The sequence below is a fragment of the Pan troglodytes genome, chromosome 10 (genome assembly GCF_028858775.2).
Source record: "Pan troglodytes isolate AG18354 chromosome 10, NHGRI_mPanTro3-v2.0_pri, whole genome shotgun sequence".
NCBI classification, from domain to species: domain Eukaryota; kingdom Metazoa; phylum Chordata; class Mammalia; order Primates; family Hominidae; genus Pan; species Pan troglodytes.
Genome location: NC_072408.2, coordinates 139,411,568 through 139,429,569, shown reverse-complemented (window position 1 = coordinate 139,429,569; position 18,002 = coordinate 139,411,568). Strand labels below are relative to the sequence as shown.

The following is an 18,002-nucleotide window of genomic DNA, read 5'->3' as shown; positions in this document are numbered from 1 at the left end:
TGTCACTGACACTCACAGTCTGGCACCTATGTGGGGGCCACAGTCCTCCTCCTGCCCATGGAGTCTGCATCAGGACACCCCACTTGGCCCAGGTGCCTCCCAGCAGCCGGAGCCAGGTGGCCTTAGCCCATTTCCACACTCTGACCCTGAACACGCACACCAGGAGCTGGTCTGTCAGGACACCGCCCAGAGAAGGGCGGAGGAGTATCATCATACTCATGATGATGGGAAGGGCGGAGGAGTGTCATCATACTCATGACGATGGGAAGGGTGGAGGAGTGTCATCATACTCATGACGATGGGAAGGGTGGAGGAGTGTCATCATACTCATGACCATGGCTGTCAGGACACCCACAGCCACCTCTGAGGGGTTGCCCCCGCACACAGGCGACAACAGCAAGGCTGCCTGAGACCCCACGCAGCACAGGAGGAAGGAAACCCTAGGAAGAGGGCCCTTGGGCAGGCAGCTGCTCCAGGAACCATTGCCCAGAAGTGAGCTCCAGCCACCCCAGGTCAACAGCTCACGGACTCTGGGCCAAACCAGGTGAGGGGCCAAAGGCAGAGCCCAGGGTGGCAGAGCTGAGCCCAGGGTGGCAGAGCCCAGGGTGGCAGAGAAGAGCCCAGGGTGGTAGAGCCCAGGGTGGCAGAGAAGAGCCCAGGGGGGCAGAGCCCAGGGTGGCAGAGCCGAGCCCAGGGTGGCAGAGCTTAGGGTGGCAGAGAAGAGCCCAGGGTGGCAGAGCCCAGGGTGGCAGAGCCAAGCCCAGGGTGGCAGAGAAGAGCCCAGGATGGTAGAGCTGAGCCCAGGGCTTTAGACAGACCCTCAGGTGAAAGGGCAGCCTCGGGAGCTGGGGTGGGGGTGCAAAGGGCCTGGCTGAGCCCCTGCTGTGACCCAGCCAAGTGGCCAATTCCTGCCCATGATCCTGGGTCCAGGGATCATGGGGTCCACTCCTGGCCTGTGGCCGCGCCGCCCATGCCGCTCCCTTGCCGCTTCCTGCTCTGCCACCAGCAGAAGCTGCGGGACGGAGACAGTGGGGGGCCGTCCCCACCAGGCTGCGTCCCCTCTGGCCTGGCCACACTGGGTCATTCCTGGTTTAATTACACACCCTATAAAAAGCTGCTGTGGTTTAGTGAGGGAGCCTCTCCGGCCTGGAAATTTCGGGGGCTGCAAGGATGGGGTGGGCGGAGTCCAGGCCCCCACCCTCCCACGAGCCGAGCAGGCCGTCAATCTGTAGAAATGGCTTTTATGGAGCTCTGGGTTTTATGATGTCATTAATGTTCCTCCTGATACTTAAGGGAAAATGAAACACAGTCATGAGGAGGGCAGGGGACAGTGGTGATGGGGGCCGGGGAGATGGCGCTGGGCCTCCAGGTCCGGGGGGCAGGGGTCGGCGCCCAGCCTCCCAGGCCATTCCCACAGCAAGTCCAGGCACATGTGCAAGGAGCCCTCCACCGTGCCATGTGCACCCACGGGGAGGCATGGCACACCCTGAAACACCTGTGCACCCACGGGGAGGCACGGCACACCCTGAAACACACCCGTGTACCCACGGGGAGGCACAGCACACACTGAAACACACCCGCTTCCCCCAGGCACACCCTGAAACACACCCGTGCACCCACAGGGAAGCACGGCACACACTGAAACACACCTGCTTCCCTCAGGCACACACTGAAACACACCCGTGCACCCACGGGGAGGCACGGCACACCCTGAAACACACCTGTGCACCCACGGGGAGGCACGGCACACCCTGAAACACACCCACTCCCCCCAGGCACACCCTGAAACACACCCGTGCACCCACAGGGAAGCACGGCACACACTGAAACACACCTGCTTCCCTCAGGCACACACTGAAACACACCCGTGCACCCACGGGGAGGCACGGCACACCCTGAAACACACCCGTGCACCCACGGGGAGGCACAGCACACACTGAAACACACCCGCTCCCCCGGACACACACCCGCTCCCCCCAGGGAGACACCCGCTCCCCCCGGGGAACACACCCGCTCCCCCTGGGCACACACCCGTCATGAAGGCTGCACACAGGTCTCCTTCCCCCTGCCCGCCACGGGGTGCTGGCTCCCTGGGTGTTGCCCAGCCTGGGCCCAGGCCTCTCTGTCCGGGGTGAGGCAGGTGCCGGTCAGGGCATTGGAGGTGGCTGCTCACACCATGGGCACCTCCCACACCAAATGTCCCAGGCCCCCAACAGGACCCCAAGAAGCAGCCCGGCCTTGGCCCCACGGATCCTGGCACCCTTAGCTGCAGCTGGGGTCTGTGCAGGCTGACTACTCTGAGGCTCCTGGCAAGGCCACAGCCACAGGGCCAGCCCGTCCCCCCAGGGCAGCATGTTAGCCTGGGGGCCCCCTGGCAAACCGTGAGCAGGACGCACCCCCAAATCTTCACTCTGGAGCTTGTCCACCCCCCACCAGCCCCATGGTGGTTGAGGCCAGAACCAGTCTGGGGCTCCAGAGGGAAAGCGGGCACGGGACTGGAGTGAGCTAGGTTGTGGGGCCTCGGACAGGTGAGGTGGGGACCCGGTCCTAAGGCCCCAGGGGGACAAAGATGGAGGAGGGGTGCTGGGAGACTTACAGAGTAGCCTCTCCCCGAGACCGCATGCGCAGAGCTCTGCAGGAAGGAAGAGGGGACAGTCAGTGAGGCTGCCGCTCGGAACAAACTCCCAGGGACGCACCCGACAGCTGCCCCACAGCCCTCAACCCTGCCCCGAAGCCCTCAGCCCTCAATCCTGCCCCGCAGCCCCGCAGCCCACAGCCCTGCCCCGCAGCCCCGCAGCCCTCAACCCTGTCCCGCAGCCCCACAGCCCACAACCCTGCCCCGCAGCCCCACAGCCCTCAATCCTGCCCCGCAGCCCTGCAGCCCACAACCCTGCCCCGCAGCCCCACAGCCCTCAACCCTGCCCCGCAGCCCTCAACCCTGCCCCACAGCCCCGCAGCCCACAACCCTGCCCCACAGCCCCGCAGCCCACAACCCTGCCCCGCAGCCCCACAGCCCTCAACCCTGCCCCGCAGCCCCACAGCCCTCAACTCGGGTGGGGACAGGTCCAGATGCCCAGACCCAAGACCACCAGCGAGACATCCTCTCAGGCAGGGGCCACGAGGGCTGAGGCCGCAGGGAGGAAGACAGAGTTAGGCGTCATGGTGGGGTCCTCCCCAGGGGTTGTCGTCCTCCTGAGGGGCCCAGCCAGTCTGAGGCTCCCCTGCAGCAGCTCTGGGATCCAAACCCGAGGAGGCTCCCACAGGGACGCCTTTGGCTAGCTCCCTGTCCCCAAGAGGGAAGGCCCCACCAGAAATGCTCCTCCAAGGAGGCAGGAAGACCTGGGGGAGGTCAGCCCAGGGCCCCAGCTTCTGCTGACCTCCCTCCGTGCCCACCCACCAGAGGGGTCCATGGTTGCAGGACTTTGGGGAGGGTGCCCTGGCTAGACAAGGAAGGCTTCCGGGAGGAGGTGCCAGATGGAGCCCTCAAAGGAGGGTTCACCACAGGGGCCTGACAGGTGGTGGGGTTGGGGGTGGGGGATGGTAGCTGGGGGCCCCTCAGACATCAGGGCACACACTCTGGTCTGCAGGGGCAGCTAGGGGCCCCCCACACCTTTGGTGGGGATCCCTCTGGCCTGCAGGGGCTGCTGGGGTCCCCCACACCCTTGGATCCCTCTGGCTCGAGTGGGTGTTGTGAGGTCTTCAGGACAGAGGTATGGATCACACCAGCTACATACTCAGACCACCAGGGCCTCCCCCAGCAGGACGGGTGGGGAAACAGGCTCAGGGCTGCTGTAGTGGATGGGGTGGGTCACTGAGCTGGGCAGGGTGGGGCTCACAGGGAGGGTCCAGAGCCGCCTGAGGAGTGGGGGGCAGATGCAAAGATCCAACACCCCCTCTGAGGGGCAAGGCAGAGGAAGAAAAGGAGGGCTTGGGGGCCAGCTGAGGGCAGCCCTCCACTCTCCCAAATCAATCCACAATCCCCACTGCAGAGTCAGGGAGGACACCTCCTCCCCTTCCCCAGACAGACCCTTGCCGGGGACAGGTCAGCTCCTGAAGGGCCCCAGGGTGTCAGGGGACAGAGCCCAAGGCCCTGGGTCCCGATGGGCCCACCCGCCAGCTCCCAGCTGCCAGAGGGGTGGGAGGGCCTTCGTTGTCCTGAGTTTGAGCCTCAGCCCCAGCTGCTGCGTTGTGCCCAGAATGTGACTTCCTTCACCAGGGGCTGGCAATTAGAGGACAAACCAAGGCAGCGGCAGTCCCAGGTAACTCCCAGCCTATTTTCCTAACTTGTGGCAACAAGATGGGGAGCTGGGCAGTGAGGCCTTCATTTAAATGATAATGAGATGCCTCAAGTTCCAGTCAGCAGAAACCTCCCCACCGCCCCGCCCCCCGCACCTGCAGGAGCCGGGGAAAAGGTGCCAACGGCCTCCTCCCGGCCCGCTGGGGTGCTCCGCCTCCGCCCCGGCCCAGCCCGATGCTCCCATGGCCGCACTATCAGGGTCCAGCCCCGTCACTGGCCAAATCCCGCATGAGAGCCTAAGTGTGGGGGGTCCTGGCGCCCTGGGGCCCAGGGGCCTCTCTCAGGGACACCAAAGGCATGTCCTGACCCAGGTCAGTGTGCACCTCCACCTGGCACGGGCACATTGGGAGCCAGGATGGGACGCTCGGCCAAGACCTGCTCAGGGTGAAAGAAGCACCTTCCACTGACATTTAACAAACCCCGGCTCCTGCTGCCTGCCATGCTCCGCCTGTCTCCCGTCCTAGCCCACGGGGCGGGGGGGTGCCCCGGCTCCTGCTGCCCGCCACGCTCCGCCTGTCTCCCGTCCCAGCCCACGGGGCGGGGGGGTGCCCCGGCTCCTGCTCCCCGCCACTCTCCGCCTGTCTCCCGTCCCAGCCCACGGGGCGGGTGGGTGCCCCGGCTCCTGCTGCCCGCCATGCTCCGCCTGTCTCCCGTCCCAGCCCATGGGGTGGGTGGGTGTCCCCAGCAGCTGGGCAGGACCCACGGCAGCCCAGGCGTCCCCACTGGCAGCCCAGGGGTGCCCATCTCGATACTCGGCGGCCGTCCGCCTGCCCTCCACCCCCAGGCCAGCGGTGCAGGCACAGCGTCCAAGGCTTAACGTTTTGGGCTCTGGGCTCCTGCCAGCTCACTCACCATTTCTTCATTTAAATCTCTCCTAATGGGAAAGTCCTAATGAGTAAAAAATCACGCTTTAATGAAGGCAAAATGCTCATTGCTAAGACAAAGCCTTGGTGGGAAACCGGACCCTACCCAGCGGCTTCCTGGACGCCCTTGTGCAGGGCGCAGCGGGCAGGCGGCCCAGACTCGGACTGGACGCCCTTGTGCAGGGCGCAGCGGGCAGGCGGCCCAGACTCGGAGCCTCCGGGCGCGGGCAGCTGGGTACTCACATCGCTGAGCGGGTCCCGGGAGCTGGTGGCTTCGAGGACGCTGTCGTCGTCACTGTCCCGGTCGCCCCCTTTGGACACGGTGACCTTCATCTGGGACAGAGAGAGACACTGTCTCAGGCAAACCCCCACCTCACCGCGTCCGCATCGGGGCCCCCTGGCTAGGGCTACATGCCTGCTCCCGGCACCCCGGCACCCCGGCCCCAGGCGCCCCGACAGCCACTGGGCGCTTTTGGACGTGGCGAGCTGTGGTGGGCTGCGTCCTGGTCTGGGGGCGGGAGCAGCAGCAGGACAGAGCTCTGCACAGCCAGGCATGCCGTCCCAGCTGACGGCGCACACACTGATAACACACTCTACCAGGACGGGGAGGACCTACCCAGGACCCACCGGCTCAGTGACACGAGAACCGCCACGTGCTTGGAGCCGCCCCTTCCACAAGCCGCTGACTTTGAAGACATCCTGGGGGTGCTAGGGACCACAGGCAGGGCCTCCGCCCACATCCTGGCTGGTTAGCACCACCCCATCTGGCTGTACAGGGCTATGACCTCCAGGTCGAGCCTCAGTGCCACCCACTGTCCCCTGGCTGTGCCCACACCACCTCCTTCGGTCGGCTCCATGCCAGGGCAAGCAGCGAGGTGGTGGTGGGACCTGCCTGACCCTGGCCATGGGCCCTTGGGCCACTGCTCGGCCTCCCCGTGCCTCAGTTTCATCACCTGCTGAAGGGAGCACCCATACTCCCTTCACCCCACCCCCACGCCCCACGCCCACCGCCACCACCCCTGACACCAGCCAACATGGGCGCCGATGCGTGCCAGGGCCTGGCCCGGGCGCTTTGCACACACTCACACATTTGCTCACACAGTGGCCCCGAGTAGAAACTATTTTCCTTTACATTTCACGGATGAGAAAACAGAGGCGCAGACAGGTTAAGTGACCACGCAGGGACCAGACCCCAAGCCCTGCATGTATTTACTTTTTTTACTTGGAAATAATTTCAAACCTGCACAAAGCTGAGGGAAGTGAGAGGCCAGAGCTCCTGCTGGCCAGCGCCCAGCAGGGACGCCCCTGCACAGCCAGCTCCCAGCCTCCCGTGGAAGCCCAGGGGTCTCCCTCTCTGGCCGCCTTGGATCTGGAACAATTCTGCACCTTGTAGTGGCACGCCCCAGCACATCTGGGCTCCCAGGCCTCGCATGCCAGGGCCCCTGGTGAGGCTCTTTAGTTTGAGTCATCCAAGATCCAAGTCAGAAGCACGCCCCAGCCCGGGGAAACCCGTCCCAGGACTGGCTGGTGTGGCTCGCTGCAGCCATGAGCCTGGCTCCCCGCCGACCTTGGGCTCAGCCAGAGGCCCGCTCTGTGCACCTCCTGCAGCAACAGGCCTCCCTGGGTGGCTGACAGGGTGCACACAAGGCAGACGGTGCCAGTGCGAATTAAGGGATGTCACCCAGGCCCCCGAGGTCAAATGCCCCCGGCCCATGAGGTCCATCAAGCCGCACAGTAGCAGGCACCCACACTGGAGGAGGCCCTGGCCGGGCAGGGATGCAGCCCCGAGGAGTCTGAGCCTTACTGGGCAGGAGCCGGGGGCAGGGTGGTGGGCTAGTGACCTGCTCAGCTGCGCAGTAGCCCTCACAGGCCCTGGCCAGGCTGCCCGGCTCTTCCTGGCACTGTGGCCTCGGGCAAGCGACTGGCCTCCCCCAGCCTCAGTTTCGGCATCTGTAACTGTAACATTCGGGAACCCTGGCAGGGCCCCTCGGTGCAATGAGGTTTAGGTGGAGGCACGGCCTGTGCAGCAGAGCCCGGGGCCGGCACCTTCCAGGCCACCAGGTGTCACTGTTGTCACCAGCTGGACTCTCACAACCCCTCCTTTCTCACCCCCGGAGCTGGCACCGTGGTCCCAGCCGGGCAGCCCTGCCCACCGGGTCCCACACTTGCTGCCCTGCTGGGGCCATCAGGGGTTCTGTCCACCTCTGCAGGAAGCCACGTGTCCCACTCCTAGCGGTTCTCAACGCGGGGTCCCGGGAATGCATCATCGTCCCCCAGAGCCTGCAAGGAATGAGTTTCCAGGAACCGTGTATCACCGGCCCCCTGGGGAGTCTGACCATTGGCGATGGCCCCGTGAGCCCTGCACTCACTGCTAGGGACAGAGGCTCAGGGCAGTACCTGGCAGCGATGGGAAAGGCTGCCACAGGGCTGCTGAGTACAGTGGTGCAGGCTGCTCACTGCCCAAGGACACCTGGCCGATGGGAAGGGAGGTGGGGCTAAGAAACACCCACATAGCTGAGCCGTGAGGAGTAGGGCACCTCTCTACACTTCACACCCACACAAAACCCACCTCCGGTCAGGGCTGGGCGCAGATGGAACGTGTCACCCCCATGCCACAGAGGGGCTCGGCGGGCTGCCCTGCGTGTGCTCCTCCCAAACCCGGAGGCCCTGAGAGGTGGCCAGGCCAGTCGTGGGGTGGGGTCTCTTCCCCTTCCTCGGGTGGCTGGTTTTAGCTCTGAAAGTCCCATGTCTCGAAAAACCCTGTAGAACTGGGAATCTGTGTCCTGGTCACCCCACTCTGTCCCCAGGCAGGACCTCAAACAGCCAAGGTGGCTGCCCTCAGCCCAGCCGCTTCTCAGTGCTGCCAGCCACACCAGGGGCCGGGGAGGCCACACGTCCACTCCCAGCAGGAGCTGGAGGGACAAGATCACAGTCCCTGGATGACAAGTCCATGTCTGGGGCCAGAGGGTGCCCCTTTTGCCCTGGAGGGTGGGCAGGAGCTACTGCACCTGTGCCCACCCCAGCCTTGTGGTCTGCCCACCTATCTGTCCACCCGTCCAACCGATGCTTATGGAGCCCCGACGAGCCAGGTACCGTTCTGGGCAGTGAGCAGAGCAGACCCAAGCTCCTGCCCTCCCAGAGTGACAAAGGAGCGACTGCTCCCAGTGCACACAGAAGGTGGCTCCGTCTGCCAGGCGGCAGGTGCTGGGGGAAAGGCAGCGCAGGCCGGGGAGGGCCCCGGACACAGCTCACTGACGGCACCAACGGCCCAGCACACACACTGCAGCCCCGAGTTGCCCTCCTCACGGGGCACCCTGCTGCTCCACCAAGCCTGTGCTTCCTGGGGTGGGGGAGGAAGGCTGAGTCTGTCCAGTTATGTCAGCAGGTGGGGCGTGCGGCAGGAGCAGGGCAGGAGGAACAGCTCCCTGTGGGCCAGCGTGGAGTGCCCGTCAGTTTCTGTGACGTCAGTATCCAAACCACAGCTGATGGAAGCCACTAACAGTTTAACAGCCGGCTTCAAATTTCCTGAACCCTCAGCAACCTGCTCCTGCAAGCTGCACTCCACTGGGCGGCCGCAGACTAGCCGCTGGTGGGACCAGGAGCACTGGGGCCCTGAGCGTTCTGGCAGTAACCGCAGGAACATGGTGGCTCCAGGCGCACAGAGCCCCTCCCCCAAGGTCCCCTCCCCTCACCAAACCCCTCCCTCCACACCATCCCCCAGCTCCAGGCTGCACGTCCAAAAATCACTGCCTCTGGGTGGCCCACAGAAACATGGTTCCACCGGGAGGCTCAGGCTCAGTCGGGGGCTCAGGTGCAGCCTGGCCTGTCTGGGACTAGTGCCCTTGAGCTGTCCTGTTGGTGGGAAGGGGCCAGAGAGACGGGAGCCAGCAGTGGCCCCGCCATGCAGCCAGGAAACCCTCTGGGGTGCACGGAGACCCACAGGCACGCACACCACCCCAGGCTGAGGGGCCACGCCGGCCGCACACAGAGACCCACGCAGACCCACAGGCGCCGGCAGGCTGAGGGGCCACGCTGGCCGCATACACACACCCACACCCCTCTCTACCACAGCAGTCACACTGGCCCTGTACACACCTCACCCCATGCACATGGACTCATCGCCCCACCTGCTCCCCAGACCCGCCCCAAGGCTCTAAGCAGGCACTGCCTGCGCAGGCCCCACCCAAAGTGGAGCACCCAAGAGGCCCCACACCAGCCCCCGTGTCCTCTTGTGCAAACTGAGCAGAAGGTGCCCTCCCGGGGAATGTGCAACGGTCAGGGCAAATGCACGCACTACATACGGCACGGTGGGAATGGCAGCCCCGGAGCGGTGCAGTGCACAACTCTGACAGCCGTACTCTGCAGCCCTGGTGAAGCCTCACACCAATCGGACCACACCAGGGGGACTCTCACACCCCAACCCATGGCAACACATTCAGACAAGGACTATCCTACAGGGGCATGAACTGAGACTGGCCGGCCACGATGCCTCCAGCCTCTGCACCTGCAGGCCTGGGAGCGAGGGTGAGAGTCGGGGGCTGCCCGGGCTGCTGTTCTAATGCAGACCCTGGAGAACCCTGAGAAGGGGCCTACCGCTTCCTCAGACCTGCCAGGCCAAGGACAGGCCTCCTGGGAGATGGGGCAGAGGTCAGGCCCCCACACCCCCTAGTTGGGCTGGGCCACAGTTCCAGCAGGAGACGGGAACGCGACGCCCCTGCAGAAATGGAGCACAGGTATGCAGAGGCGGAGCTGCCGCCATCCGTGTCTGACTGGAAATGCGTGTGGACACAGCGCACCCCTGCCCCAGCCCCGCAGCCTGCGCTCTCTCCTCCTCGCAGCTCCGCTTCCTCTTAAGGAGCTGAGCCCCTAGAACATGGCTCCTGGCCCAGTGCAAACAGTGCTCCCTCGGGGAGCTTTCAGGACTCCTGGGCCTCCCCCAGGGACTGGATGTCATGGGTCCAGACTTGAGACTTTCCAAGTTCCCCACCCACCAAGGTTGAGAAGCCTCAGGGGACTGCAGTGGGTGTCCAGCTCCCTGGCTCAGGGCAGGGCAAAGAGGGCGTGGCTGCTTTCGTCCACAACACTCCATTTCCCCACCTCCCACAGTCCCTACCAGCTCCCAGCTGGTCCTGGTTTCCTGCCTGTTTTGGGAGCCCACAAAGCCGTCCCTGAATCCTGAGAGCAGGTGCCTGGCACAACTGTGAGTGGGTGGTACTCACTGCCTTCGTTCCCGACGGGACAGCCCCAGAGCCCTCACAGTGTCCCCAGGCCTGGTTGAGCCATGGATGATGACTATGGGCCCCTCACATTCAGCAAGAGCAGAGCCCGACTCTGGGGCCCCTCTGTCCCGAACCTGCCCAGGCCACAGGGACTTGCAGGCAGATGCTATGCCCTGCCTTCAGCCCTATCACAGTCCCCTGCTGCTACCTCCTGGGGGCTGGGCTCATGTCCCTGGTCGGGAGGAGCTGATGCCGCACCCACAGCACGTGACACCAGCGACTGCATCCTGCTCTGTTTTGTGGACTGTTGTCCCCACCCTTGGGCGTTTGGAGGGCAGGGGCTTTGTGGCAGTCACTGGTGCTGCTCCAGAACTTGTACTCCCAAGGTGAGCCTGATGGGGAAAGGAAGTGACCCAGTTCCGGGGTCAACCTGAGCAGGGGCTGCCTCGGGAAAATCGTCATCTGCAAAGAAAGAGATGGGAGAGCCCTGGGGAGCGTCCCAGACAGCAGGAGCAGCCAGGGAAAGGGAGCTCTCCCACAGCTGCTGGAGGTGTGCAAGGAGGGTGTGCTAGAGGTGTGCAAGGAGGGTGTGCTGCAGGGGTGCAAGGAGGGTGTGCTGGAGGGGTGCAAGGAGGGTGTGCTGGAGGGGTGCAAGGAGGGTGTGCTGGAGGGGTGCAAGGAGAGTGTGCTGGAGGGGTGCAAGGAGGGTTGCTGGAGGGTGTGCTGGAGGGGTGCAAGGAGGGTGTGCTGGAGGTGTGCAAGGAGGGTGTGCTGGAGGGGTGCAAGGAGGGTGTGCTGGAGGGATGCAAGGAGAGTGTGCTGGAGGGGTGCAAGGTGGGTGTGCTGGAGGGGTGCAAGGGGGTGTGCTGGAGGGGTGCAAGGGGGGTGTGCTGGAGGTGTGCAAGGAGGGTGTGCTGGAGGGGTGCAAGGAGAGTGTGCTGGAGGGGTGCAAGGAGGTGTGCTGGAGGGGTGCAAGGAGGGTGTGCTGGAGGGGTGCAAGGAGGGTGTGCTGGAGGAGTGCGAGGAAGGCTGTGTACCTGCTGGTGGGGGCACTGGAAGAGGGGCCCAACTTCCTCACCACCCATCCACGCTGCCTGCACAGCCTCTGGGCTCTCTTCCACACATACTCAACCTACAACCCTCAGACTGGAGGAGTAGCCACTTTTTTTTTTTTTTGAGACAGAGTCTTGCCCAGGCTGGAGTGCAGTGGTGAGATCTTGGTTCACTGCAACCTCTGCCTCTCGGGTTCAAGCGATTCTCTGCCTCAGCCTCTCTAGTAGCTGGGATTACAGGCACTTGCCACCACACTCAGCTAAGTTTTGTATTTTTAGTAGAGATGGGGTTTCACCATCTTGGCAGACTGGTCTTGAACTCCTGACTTCGTGATCCATTTGCCTTGGCCTCCCAAAGTGCTGGGATTACAGGCGTGAGCCACCGCGCCCAGCCAGGGGTAGCCACTTCTTAGCACCCACAGCTCGAAGCTCAGGCTGGAGTCACATTGAGCTGAAGGCAGCACCTACTGGTGAGGTGTGGCACTGCAGCCCAGCTGTACGAGACTGCATAGCCTATGGGAAGGAGAACGACTCTCAGAGTTGGGAGTGGGGAGTCAGAAGCTCCAGAATGAGGGAAACTCTGTTGTCTGTCTCCAGGACCCTGGTATTAGCAAAGCATGCCATCCCCTCCTCCAGGCTAACACCACGCAGTATGGCTGTGGCCCTGCTTCTTCCTGAAACCGTTCCTGACACTCCATTCACTCCACATGCCAACCAGGCTAGGTAAAGAGCTCCTCCAGGCTCCCACAGTCCCCTAAGTGTCTCTCTAAAAGAGAAGTGGGGTTGCTTGTTCTGTGTCTCTCTTCAGTAGACTGTAAGCATCCAGTGGACAGGGGCTGTCTTTTATCCTTGCCTACCTAGCACAGGCAGACACAGTAAAGAGGGACTCAGACAATGTTTGGGAGAGACCAAGTGTTCCCTGAGTCAGCACAGTGTCAGGGAGCAGGGTACTGCCCACCCAGTGTGGGACACTCCAGTACGCTGCTCCACCTTCTTCTATTGTGATTCAGATGGGTGGATGGATGGATGCATGGGTGGATGGATGGACAAACAGGTAGATGAATGGGTGCGTGGGTGGATAGATGGACAGACAGGTGGATGGATGGACAGACGGGTGGGTGGATGGATGCATGGGTGGATGGATGGATGAGATACACTACAGACGGGTGGATGATGGACACGTGGGTGGATGGATGGACAGACAGGTGGATAGATGGACAGACAGGTGGATGGATGGATGAGATACACTACAGATGAGTGGATGATGAATGCGTGGGTGGATGGACAGATGCATGGGTGGCTGGATGGACAGATGGGTGGATGATGGATGCATGGGTGGATGGATGGACAGGTAGATGGGTAGATGCATGGGTGGATGGATGGACAGACAGGTGGATGATGGACAGATGGGTGGATGGATGGATGAGATACACTACAGATGATATGAGGGATGCTGGCTGAGTTAAGGCCTAGGAGGTGCGTTGCCAGCAGGCTCTTGGGGACACTAGTGTGTGTGGGCAAGTGCAGGTGAGTGTCTGCAAGGCCCTGCCTGTGCAGTCCTGTGTGCTGGAGGAGGGGTGGGAACAGCAGCTATGCTGTGTCGGAGTGGACTCCAGCAGGTGTGTGCCGCCAGCTCTGGAGTTGGGGCCACTGGACTCCTGGCTCCACCACGTTTGCCGCCTGGGCTGCATCACTTGGTCTTGCTCAGTTGGCACCCTAACCATCCAACAGAAGAATGACCTAATTCGAGCCACTGCCACCCCCTCCTGAACGGCTGCAGCAGCCTCCCGACAGGCGCCACCACCCCCACAACCGTGCTGCCTCCCCCACGAGTTTGTAAAAACACAGGAGCTCACGTTGTTCCCTGGCTTAAAACCCTCAGTGGTTTCCCTCTGTATGAGACCAGGCCCCTCCTTAGCCCTGTCTGCCCACCCCATGCCCGCTCGGCTCCTCAGGCACACGCCACCAGAGGCCTGGGTGGCTGCACCCTCTACCCAGAGCGCTCTTCCCTGACCGCCTGGTCTAACGGTGCCTTCTCTCCTTCCCAGGCACGGCTGTGCTCACACTCAGAACAGTCTCCACCCGCTCTGCTGTTGTCCCAGTTATAATTTAACTTCTCGAGGGCAGCACGGTCACTTGTCTTGTTTGTCACTGCAGCCCCAGGCCCAGAACAGGGGCGGAATGACCAAAAGTACAAAATGGATGCCAGTCGGAAGAGCCTTCCCGACCAGAGTGAGGCTGGGAAAGCAGAGGTGGCCATGCTCGCCCCGGACCGGCTAGCCCCAGGCTGTGGGGAGCAGTGCCTGCTAGGCCCAGGTGCTCAGCTTTCCTCTTCCACTCCCACCTAACAGCACCCTGGCTGGCGTGGCCCCCCAGCCCTCCTGAGTGGCCCCTTCTCCTGGACCAACTCTTGGTTTGTAGGAGGGCCCTGTCAGGTGGGAGGAAGCTCTAGGACCCTGTGACCCAGCCTGCTGCTCCCTGCAGGTGGCAGGCCCGGGCCCAGTGTCTAAGGCACTGATTAACCGAGTGCCTCTCTCCACAGGCCCTGCACGAGAGGACCCTTGCCTGGCAACCAGGACAAAGATAAGCCTCTAGCGTCTGGGCCTCAAACCAGCCAGGCTGGGCCCAGGAGGCGGGAGAAATTACTCTGAGAATTCATAATAATAAAAGCATGAATCGATATCATCATGGCAGCTATGTAGACAGTAAAAACCTTGCATGTTAGCTCATTTTATCATCTCAACAACCCGAAAACAAATGAACTATTTAGTAACATCCCCATTTTACAGATAGGAAAACTGAGGCCCAGAAAGGTGCCCTCCAGGTAATGGCCCAGGGTACAGATTTCACAACAAAGCCAAGCTGCTGGGCTTGAATCCTGGTCCAGCTGCTCACTGTGTGGACCTTGGGCAAGTTATTTACAGGCGGCTTTTTTTCTTCAGCATCCTCATCTGGCAAATGGGAATAGTTACAGGGTTGCAGTTAAACAAGCTGATGCATGTTAACTGGTGGAAATGTGCCTGGTACGATCAGAAAAGACTTCAAGTGTTAGGCTAGGCTGGCGACAGGGTGCTGAGCAGGCTGGGGGAGGTGGCACTGAAGACAGAAAACGTGGACATCCAGAAACTCCATCTAACAGATGTAAGACTCTTCAGATTATCTAAGCCGGGCGTGGTGGTTCACGCCTGTTCCCAGCACTTTGGGAGGCCGAGGTGGGTGGATCACCTGAGGTCAGGAGTTCAAGACCAGCCTGGCCAACATGGTGAAACCCTATCTCTACTAAAAATACAAAAATTAGCTGGGCGTGGTGGCACTTGCCTGTGATCCCAGCTACTCAGGAAGCTGAGGCAGGAGAACTGCTTGAACCTGGGAGGCAGAGCTTGCGCAACTTTGGCCACTGCACTCCAGCCTGGGTGATAGAGCAAGACTCCGTCTCAAAAAAAAAAAAAAAAAAAAAAAAAGACTATTCAGATTATCTATTTCATCTTGCGTCAGTTTTGTTTTCCAAGTAATTTGCCCACTTCAACTAAGCTGTTGAATTTGTTGGAATAAAATTGTCCCCATTTCACCTTTTTCGTGTCTATAGTGCCTGTAATGATATTTCCCCTTTTGTTCCTAATATTCATAATTTGTGTTTTCTTTTTCTGATTGATCTAGCTAGGGATTTCTCAACTTTGTTAATGTTTTCAAAGAACACCTTTTGGCTTTGTTCATTTCCTCTATTGTCTGTTTCCTACCTTATTAATTTCTCTCTTTTTTTTTTTTTTTTTTTGAGACGGAGTCTCACTGTGTTGCCCAGGCTGGAGTGCAGTGGCATGATCTCAGCTCACTGCAACCTCCACCTCCTGGGTTCAAGTGATTGGCATGCCTCAGCCTCCCAAGCAGCTGGGACTACAGGTGTGCGCCACCGTGCCTGGCTAATTTTTTGTATTTTTAGTAGAGACGGGTTTCACCATGTTGGCCAGGCTGGTCTTGAACTCCTGACCTCAAGTGATCCACCCTCCTTGGGGTCCCAAAGTGCTGGGATTACAGGCATGAGCCACCGCACCTGGCCTGCCTCATTAATTTCTGTATTTCTGTTCTTGTCTATACTACGGCTTTCCTTTATAGGTTTACAAACCTTCCATTTTTTTTTTTTTTTGGTTTCTTAAGGTAAAACCTTAAGATTCTAGACCTTTCTTCTTTTCCCATATAAGCACAAGCTAGTTTTCCTTTAAGCATTGCTTTAGCTGCATCCCATAAATTTTGATGTAGTATTCCTTATTTTCTAGTGAAATTCAGGTCAGAGATTCAGGAGGTGGAAGCTAAGGACCTGCCTGGCTGGGTGTGCTGGGTGGGAGGACAGGGGAGTGAGGAGAGGAGAATGACTGTCAACTTCTAGCCCAGTCATCTGGGTGGTTCCAGGTTCACCCACTGAAATGGGGAAAGACAGAAGCTGGTGTGTCTGGTTTGTCTGTGCCAAGTGAGGGGTGCATCCTGGGTCTCGGCAGGACACTCTGGCCTGATGCATGAGGTCTGGCCTCAAACCATAGAGCCGATGAGGTAGAGGATGAGGAGACAGACAGCAGGCGCCTGGGAACAGCATGGGCATGAGATAAGCACTCACAGAGGGTATATTGTTCTGGACCCCCCACACCTCCCTGCTGTCAGCCTTGTGGTTATTGGGCGCAGAAGCTGCCAGTCTAAACTCAAGTGTTGTAAATGTAAAACACCTGCTGGCTTTCCCAGACTCAGTACAAAAAAAAGAGTAAAAAAGATCTGATAATTTTTATATAGATTACATTGTTGAAATACTATTTTCAAAGTACATGGAGTGAAACGCAATACTTCATTAAAATGAATTTTACTTATTTCTTCTTAACTCTATATGTGGCTCACACAACACTCCTATTAAACAATGCTGCCCTAGGAGAGTCCAGGGCCCTACCCACCCCTGCTGGATGAGAAGCTGCACTCTGCCAGGTCCCAGGGTACACCAGGGAGCCCTCTAGGTCGTGTACCGGTCCTAGAAGAGGCTTCGTGCCAAATCCCTGCACCATGGCCGGGACTGTGGCTCAGCATGAAAACCCTTCTCCCTCGGAGTCCCCCCACAGGTTTGCACCGTGGCCGGGACTGTGGCTCAGCATGAAAACCCTTCTTTCTTGGAGTCCCCCCACAGCTTTGCACCGTGGCCGGGCCTGTGGCTCAGCGTGGAAACCCTCCCCCCTCGGGGTCTCCCCACAGCTTTGTGAACTGCTAGGGATGTCCCCTATCACTGCAGCTTCTGGCTGGAGGAGGATGGCCGGTGGCCTCGGCCTGGTCAATGCCAGTCCAGCTCAGTCTGGTACTGCGGTCCTGGGCCACCTGGGAAGACGCCAGGGAGGCCAGAGAGATCCTGGGTCAGGCCGCAGCCCTGCTCAGATCCCTCCGAGGCCCCAGGACTTCCCCTGGACTTCTGGGTCTCCCTTGGGCACCTGCGGGTAGTCCTGCCTTCTGGCCTCTGAACATCCAGGCGCCCCCCCCAGCCCCCCACTCATGCCCTCTGCGTCTTTGCCCTCACCACAGTCGCCAGCCTGTCTCCCCACACACGGAGGAGCCGAGCCCTGACGCGAGAACAGAGGCGGAGCTCATCGTCCTCAGTGCCCAGACAAGGGTCCCGAATGAGCAAACGGGGAAGGCCCAGGAGGTGGTGTTTCCAACACGCAGGGCAGGGCCTGGGGGTGGGACTGTGGCTATTCACCTGCAGTGAGGGGTCCAGAGAGACGGGGCCCTCGGAAGAGGGTCTGCAGGCAGAGGCCCACACACCAGGCGTGGATGCTGGGCCAGGTGCCGGGAGCCCACCCATGCTCACCCCCCTCCCTCCCTGGGGGCTGCTCAGCGATGGCTCATGGACTTGGCCTGACCTGGGGAGGACCCAAGGGCCTTAGAGCTCCAGGCCCCTCGTGGGGTTGGCCCCACCGCCACAGTCTCAGTGCCACCCATCTTCCAGGAATCCACCCCGACCTCCCCTTCTCCTCCCCCAACAACCAACCAACCACTGCCCTCGTCTGCCGTGGGCTCTGCAGGAACACGCCTTGGCCTCTCCCAGAAGGCTCACGCCCTCCCCATAACCCCTTCTATAGATGGGAGGGGACCAGCCTGCCTATGCCAACAACAGCAAGGTGGGCAGAGGCCCCTGCAGAGGTGACCAGAGGGCTGATGGTCACTAAAGCACTGCACGCAGGCCCCAGTCTCCAGAGGGGTTCCTGAGGCAGCAACAGGGTCTCTCTAGTCGGGCAGCGGGCAGCCTCCCCCAGATCCCCACTGTCACCCCCCAGAAGACACCTCCATCCTCAACCTTCAGGCTGGGCTGCCCCCACCCGCTCTACAGCAGCCAGGACACAAGCCCATCTTCCTGGGCAGGCGCAGCCCCACTGAGTACCAACCCCTTCCAGAAACAAGGGAACAAGCCATGTTCCAACCAGGCCTCAGGCTCCAATCTGCTGCCTGTGATGGGAGCCAAATCCCACTTGCCGGAGGCCTCGCAGGCCCGCAGCTGCATCTTCTGGTCAGCATAGTGAGTCATAAAAATTGGAATTGACCACCAACATTT

General features: G+C 60.9%; 1 protein-coding gene across 15 annotated transcripts in view; it reads right to left on the bottom strand.

Annotated features, from left to right (window-relative positions):
* The window catches only part of FBRSL1 (fibrosin like 1), a 97,244-nt gene that overhangs the window by 56,136 nt on the left and 23,106 nt on the right, over positions 1 to 18,002 (bottom strand). For all 15 annotated transcript variants that reach the window (XM_024348175.3, XM_024348174.3, XM_063786171.1 and 12 more), the window contains exons 3-4: positions 5,404 to 5,493; positions 2,597 to 2,632 (exon numbers count right to left, since the gene is read on the bottom strand). In XM_024348175.3, the coding sequence (XP_024203943.2) occupies positions 2,597 to 2,632; positions 5,404 to 5,493 (126 nt within the window). The remainder of the gene's footprint in view (positions 1 to 2,596; positions 2,633 to 5,403; positions 5,494 to 18,002) is intronic.